The sequence below is a fragment of the Brachycentrus maculatus genome, unplaced genomic scaffold (assembly GCF_059751285.1).
Source record: "Brachycentrus maculatus isolate JH-2025_06_01 unplaced genomic scaffold, ASM5975128v1 h1tg000244l, whole genome shotgun sequence".
Classification (NCBI taxonomy): Eukaryota; Metazoa; Arthropoda; class Insecta; order Trichoptera; family Brachycentridae; genus Brachycentrus; species Brachycentrus maculatus.
The window spans coordinates 2,229,915-2,237,530 of NW_028280995.1; the positions used below are offsets into that span (position 1 = coordinate 2,229,915).

The 7,616-nt window shown below is 34.2% G+C and overlaps 1 protein-coding gene across 1 annotated transcript in view; it reads right to left on the reverse strand.

The window, feature by feature from the left end:
* The window catches only part of LOC148306315 (sodium/bile acid cotransporter 7-B-like), a 12,374-nt gene extending 5,770 nt beyond the window's left edge, over positions 1-6,604 (reverse strand). The window contains exons 1-5 of the mRNA XM_088265245.1: positions 6,352-6,604; positions 6,060-6,279; positions 1,942-2,092; positions 921-1,185; positions 158-274 (exon numbers count right to left, since the gene is read on the reverse strand). Coding sequence (XP_088121371.1) covers positions 158-274; positions 921-1,185; positions 1,942-2,092; positions 6,060-6,279; positions 6,352-6,469 — 871 coding nt within the window. The 5' untranslated portion in view covers positions 6,470-6,604. The remainder of the gene's footprint in view (positions 1-157; positions 275-920; positions 1,186-1,941; positions 2,093-6,059; positions 6,280-6,351) is intronic.
* Between the last annotated feature and the right edge of the window lie 1,012 nt (positions 6,605-7,616).

Sequence of the window (7,616 nt, forward strand, 5' to 3'; positions counted from 1 at the left end):
ATAAATCATCCAAAATTATTATTATGTAAGTAGAAATTATTGCTAGTAGTTGGATGGTAAGTTATTTTTATCATTCAATTTTATATTGTGTCTTTAAAGAATGTGTGATTTTATAGATACATATAGAAATGACATTTAGTAGCTGCAGAGAACTTACCCAAAGTAAGAGATTTGTGTGTTGAGCAGAAAACTGCTGCAACGGTGTCTTGTGGGGTAAATTGGCGACGACCAAGAATAAAACTGAGGATACTGAACGCAGCTTGCATAATTACCACTGAAATTAAGTAATACAGGTCATGTCCTCGTTCAGGCAAAAGGGACTACCCAACAATGATTCCTGCCTGAAAGGGCGATAATTACGAGTATGTTTAAGAAAGTTATGGGATATAAATATCAATATTACCACTGTTTATCAGTTTCAGTACTCAATGTTATTTATTGATTCAGTTGGTGAAAATGAAAATTTGAATAATCAGAGTAGTAAATAATTTCTCATTATATATCACTTTGGTTACTATACTTGAATTTTATTTTGAATGATTTGCAAAAACCTTCTGAACCAGAGTAACATTCGAATTTGTTTTGTTTTTCTTGAGTCTGCATTAACTGTTGACAATGCTTTTTGTATAACTTTATAAATGTATACAAAATACATAATAAAAACATACATACTTCATAGAAGCTTTTGAAAATTTTTAAAGCAATGTTTATTTTCATTAAAAATCAAATGATTGATTACTTTCTATTTGTCGCGGTTGCGTGTGTGTTTTTTTTAAATATCCTACTTATAATTATTGTATAAGATACATACGTATCTATTATTTTTCATCATTTTCTAAAATCGTGTATACCTATACTACATTGAATGCACCTATGTTCCATCAATTTATTATTAACTTATATTATAAATAAATACTTACCAAACACAACAGTGAGTAGTACATCTGTGGCACTCAGAGCCATGTCATGCTCATAAAAAGCATCACAAAATGTTGTATAAATAATGAGCAGGAGAGCCATCTGTCCGAGTATAGCGGGAGTGGAGAGGGAGGCAGAGTGAATGGGGGAAGGTCTCGGAGGGGGGCGTAGGCGAGCGATAAAACGGCCAACCAGCAGTGGCAGCAGAACTGTAGCGGATAACTGTAATACCGACTGAGTCAAGGGCACTACTGTCGTTGAACCCAGCTGAAAATAAGAAAGTTTAGTTTGTCAGCCTAAAAAGACATTGTAACTAAATGAGGATTAAAATATTTGTCAATGGAATCTAGCTGCTAATATGTTACTTATGCCTATTGCAAATGATACTCATTAAGAGTAAAAAGATACACCGACCGTTTGGTTTTTTCATAGCTTCATAATGCAAAAATCATATACGGTGAGTATTTGGGAAATTTTGCTAAAATAACCGCAGGTGCTCCAAACCATCTGTTTATCTTTATTCCAACTGGTGGAAGTAATACAGTTATTGATGCGTCTATGGCAGAAACTAATGAGCTTTTACGAGTAATTATCTATGGGCACACATCCTTTTAGATCACTAAGTCATTCTCCAATCAAATTATGACACATATTATTATAACTGTGTGAAAACTTTTGAAAAGTAAAGAAGAAAAATGCAAAGCGCCTTTAAGATGATATTTTGAAAAAATGCACTATAAATTATTATTGACAGTAAAAGTGCAAATAATTCAAATTAATATACCCATATTGAGTAATTTAGGAAGCACTTGATACTTAGGCCTAGTATAATCGGTGAGAGCTCTAAAAGTTTACATCACTTTTATCAAGCATCACATCACATCACAGCCCCGTTATAGCTACTTGATTTCTTCGCTATAATTTCGAGAGCATATTCAACAAATAATAATTTACAGAATGGGACTAATTAAAAAAACCAATTTCTGACTAGGTGTTATAAATGTCTCAGATGAATATAATTACCGAAAATAGTAGTATGATTGGTGTAATCACAACTCCGAGCAATGATCCAACTACGCTGTTGAATATGGCTGCTGCTTCATTTCCTCCAGCAGATCTAGTTAGTATAACTGCGGAAGACACAGGAGGTGGCATGCAACTCACTGTTATAAGCCTGTAAGGAAATAATGTGTCATTTTACAGACTAAAAGATTCCAGCTTAAGTATTCAAAAGTTATATAATACGATTAAACCACTTTTTTAACTACTTGGGTTTTTTCACAAAAATAGAAATAAAAATATTGGGTTCTTTATTTTTTATTTGAAGAATTTACGTAATTCAGAAGTTTTACAGTTAAAAAAAAACAAAAGCAATAAGAAATGTAAAAAAAACTTTAAAAAAACAAGTCTAAATATATTAATACTAAAAAAATAAAATAAAAAAGATAAAATTTGGTCATTTATCAAAGAATTTTCAATAAATTTCAATAAAAAATGTCAAATGGCAACTGGCGAGCACAGTTTCGGATAATGATTAAGGATAAGGCTAAGAATTATTCTGATGATTAAAAAAAAGTTATTCATTATAAAATATAAGAAAGGAATATAAGGCTGAACAATGAATAATTGAAAAGATTAATAAAAGTTCTTTAAGGTGATATGGACATGTGGAGCAAATGGATAGCGAGAGACTGACTAAGAAAATACATGTGAGCAGGAGAACAGAACGAGGACGGCCGAAGAAGACTTGGCACAATCAGATCGATCAGAACCTAAAATCTGGTGGTGCCCAAGTCTGCGTAATCGGAGGGCATGTATGACTAGATGTATGGAGGTGAAGGAATCGAGGAATGTATGTCAGTACAGAGGAGTGTGGCGTTCTATCTTCTCTGCCTACCCTTGCGGAGAGACGGCGTGATGGTAGTAGTAAGAAAAAGATTTTTTTTAAAAGAACATTAAAAATAAATACTCACCCCCTAAGTATCCAAACATTGACACTGAAATACCACAGAGCGAGAGTGAAGAATTGGACTAATAATGGAATTATAACGAAGGTAAAAATAAATACTCACCCCCTAAGTATCCAAACATTGACACTGAAATACCACAGAGCGAGAGTGAAGAATTGGACTAATAATGGAATTATAACGAAGGTAAAAATAAATACTCACCCCCTAAGTATCCAAACATTGACACTGAAATACCACAGAGCGAGAGTGAAGAATTGGACTAATAATGGAATTATAACGAAGGTAAAAATAAATACTCACCCCCTAAGTATCCAAACATTGACACTGAAATACCACAGAGCGAGAGTGAAGAATTGGACTAATAATGGAATTATAACGAAGGTAAAAATAAATACTCACCCCCTAAGTATCCAAACATTGACACTGAAATACCACAGAGCGAGAGTGAAGAATTGGACTAATAATGGAATTATAACGAAGGTAAAAATAAATACTCACCCCCTAAGTATCCAAACATTGACACTGAAATACCACAGAGCGAGAGTGAAGAATTGGACTAATAATGGAATTATAACGAAGGTAAAAATAAATACTCACCCCCTGAGTATCCAAACATTGACACTGAAATACCACAGAGCGAGAGTGAAGAATTGGACTAATAATGGAATTATAACGAAGGTAAAAATAAATACTCACCCCCTAAGTATCCAAACATTGACACTGAAATACCACAGAGCGAGAGTGAAGAATTGGACTAATAATGGAATTATAACGAAGGTAAAAATAAATACTCACCCCCTAAGTATCCAAACATTGACACTGAAATACCACAGAGCGAGAGTGAAGAATTGGACTAATAATGGAATTATAACGAAGGTAAAAATAAATACTCACCCCCTAAGTATCCAAACATTGACACTGAAATACCACAGAGCGAGAGTGAAGAATTGGACTAATAATGGAATTATAACGAAGGTAAAAATAAATACTCACCCCCTAAGTATCCAAACATTGACACTGAAATACCACAGAGCGAGAGTGAAGAATTGGACTAATAATGGAATTATAACGAAGGTAAAAATAAATACTCACCCCCTAAGTATCCAAACATTGACACTGAAATACCACAGAGCGAGAGTGAAGAATTGGACTAATAATGGAATTATAACGAAGGTAAAAATAAATACTCACCCCCTAAGTATCCAAACATTGACACTGAAATACCACAGAGCGAGAGTGAAGAATTGGACTAATAATGGAATTATAACGAAGGTAAAAATAAATACTCACCCCCTAAGTATCCAAACATTGACACTGAAATACCACAGAGCGAGAGTGAAGAATTGGACTAATAATGGAATTATAACGAAGGTAAAAATAAATACTCACCCCCTGAGTATCCAAACATTGACACTGAAATACCACAGAGCGAGAGTGAAGAATTGGACTAATAATGGAATTATAACGAAGGTAAAAATAAATACTCACCCCCTAAGTATCCAAACATTGACACTGAAATACCACAGAGCGAGAGTGAAGAATTGGACTAATAATGGAATTATAACGAAGGTAAAAATAAATACTCACCCCCTGAGTATCCAAACATTGACACTGAAATACCACAGAGCGAGAGTGAAGAATTGGACTAATAATGGAATTATAACGAAGGTAAAAATAAATACTCACCCCCTAAGTATCCAAACATTGACACTGAAATACCACAGAGCGAGAGTGAAGAATTGGACTAATAATGGAATTATAACGAAGGTAAAAATAAATACTCACCCCCTAAGTATCCAAACATTGACACTGAAATACCACAGAGCGAGAGTGAAGAATTGGACTAATAATGGAATTATAACGAAGGTAAAAATAAATACTCACCCCCTGAGTATCCAAACATTGACACTGAAATACCACAGAGCGAGAGTGAAGAATTGGACTAATAATGGAATTATAACGAAGGTAAAAATAAATACTCACCCCCTAAGTATCCAAACATTGACACTGAAATACCACAGAGCGAGAGTGAAGAATTGGACTAATAATGGAATTATAACGAAGGTAAAAATAAATACTCACCCCCTAAGTATCCAAACATTGACACTGAAATACCACAGAGCGAGAGTGAAGAATTGGACTAATAATGGAATTATAACGAAGGTAAAAATAAATACTCACCCCCTGAGTATCCAAACATTGACACTGAAATACCACAGAGCGAGAGTGAAGAATTGGACTAATAATGGAATTATAACGAAGGTAAAAATAAATACTCACCCCCTAAGTATCCAAACATTGACACTGAAATACCACAGAGCGAGAGTGAAGAATTGGACTAATAATGGAATTATAACGAAGGTAAAAATAAATACTCACCCCCTGAGTATCCAAACATTGACACTGAAATACCACAGAGCGAGAGTGAAGAATTGGACTAATAATGGAATTATAACGAAGGTAAAAATAAATACTCACCCCCTAAGTATCCAAACATTGACACTGAAATACCACAGAGCGAGAGTGAAGAATTGGACTAATAATGGAATTATAACGAAGGTAAAAATAAATACTCACCCCCTGAGTATCCAAACATTGACACTGAAATACCACAGAGCGAGAGTGAAGAATTGGACTAATAATGGAATTATAACGAAGGTAAAAATAAATACTCACCCCCTAAGTATCCAAACATTGACACTGAAATACCACAGAGCGAGAGTGAAGAATTGGACTAATAATGGAATTATAACGAAGGTAAAAATAAATACTCACCCCCTAAGTATCCAAACATTGACACTGAAATACCACAGAGCGAGAGTGAAGAATTGGACTAATAATGGAATTATAACGAAGGTAAAAATAAATACTCACCCCCTGAGTATCCAAACATTGACACTGAAATACCACAGAGCGAGAGTGAAGAATTGGACTAATAATGGAATTATAACGAAGGTAAAAATAAATACTCACCCCCTAAGTATCCAAACATTGACACTGAAATACCACAGAGCGAGAGTGAAGAATTGGACTAATAATGGAATTATAACGAAGGTAAAAATAAATACTCACCCCCTAAGTATCCAAACATTGACACTGAAATACCACAGAGCGAGAGTGAAGAATTGGACTAATAATGGAATTATAACGAAGGTAAAAATAAATACTCACCCCCTGAGTATCCAAACATTGACACTGAAATACCACAGAGCGAGAGTGAAGAATTGGACTAATAATGGAATTATAACGAAGGTAAAAAACTGAATAAAAAAGTGCAGCTTGTATTGCCAAAGCACCAAATGCAACGATTCCGTATTCAAACTGAGACCGGAAAGTAGAAATATGACAGATACTGCTCCATACTTCACGGTGTATTCCGGCTTCAACGGACCTAAAATCAGTAACAATTATAATTTTTGAACCTGTACTTCTTATCCACACAGAAATTAGTATACTGTTTTACCTCCTCTAGACCCTAAATATGGATTAAGCACAGCCAATAATATGCTAAATAAGATTCCGATCAAAAACCAATGTGTTTTTATGTGATCACTTAGATGAATTCGATTTTTAGATGCCATTTTTAATTTAAGTTATTGTGTATTCGTGTATTTTGCCCTTAAAATAATGTTCCATATGCGATATTCGAGGTTATAAACGCAACTTGTCATTATTGTTTGTTAACTGTCAACAGAAGCTTTGACACTAACTAAAAATGCTGCCATATAATTATATAACAAATAGGAACTTCCTTTAACATGGTACCTACTTAAATAAACTAAATAATTAACCATCACAGCTCTTCTCTGCAGGGGTAGGTAGAGAGAATAGAACGCCACAGCAATTTGTCTTTACAAACATTCTTAGATCTCCTCATACATATCTACCGACTATTTCGACTCTTGACCCATCCGCTTTCAAGTAGTTGACATACTTGATCGTGTCAAGTTTTCTTTGGTCGTCCTCTGCTTCTTTTTTCAACTATATAAGCATCATAAATTCATTTTACCGTTCTTTCCTCGCTCATACGTTCTACATGTCCAAACCATCTTAATTTTTATCGATAAAGCTTATCTTAGCCTTACATTCTTTCCTTATTTAACCATTCGAACATAATATATCATACATTGTTTTGCATAAAAAATTTCATATTTTATACTGTATTTGTATAACTCATTGTAAATGGATGCGGTTTATCAACAAATCAAGAAAAGCTTCCTTGATTCAAAAGTATCATTTTGAAATCCTCTCTGGCTATTTACGGCCGGTCAATGGATCTAATTGCATGTTGTCTTTATTTTTTCTTTTCATTGAAAAAAGTTTTAAAGAAGTAGTTACCGGGACATATTTATTTATCCCCATATTTATTTATTTGTCCGCCTCCTTAGTATAATGGTCAGCACGCTCAGCTACTATACTGGAGGTCCCGGGTTTGATTTCCGGGGGGGGTGAAAGGTCAAATAAATATAAGTAATTTTTTTCACTCTAATATACATTCAATATTACCCTGGACAAGTTAGTACCTGAAGCGGAGGGTTGATCGCCTTCCTTTCGTGTGTTAACGATCTAGATAACACTGTATTTATATGATATAATGCCCTATGCACCATCGGGTGCGCATGAGGGTTTGAAGAAGAAGAAGAATTTGTTTATGGTATAGCTATTTCCTTCTTTTAAATATATCTGTGTTTTTACTGTCACGTCAAATTCTCGAGTTTCTTTTTCTAT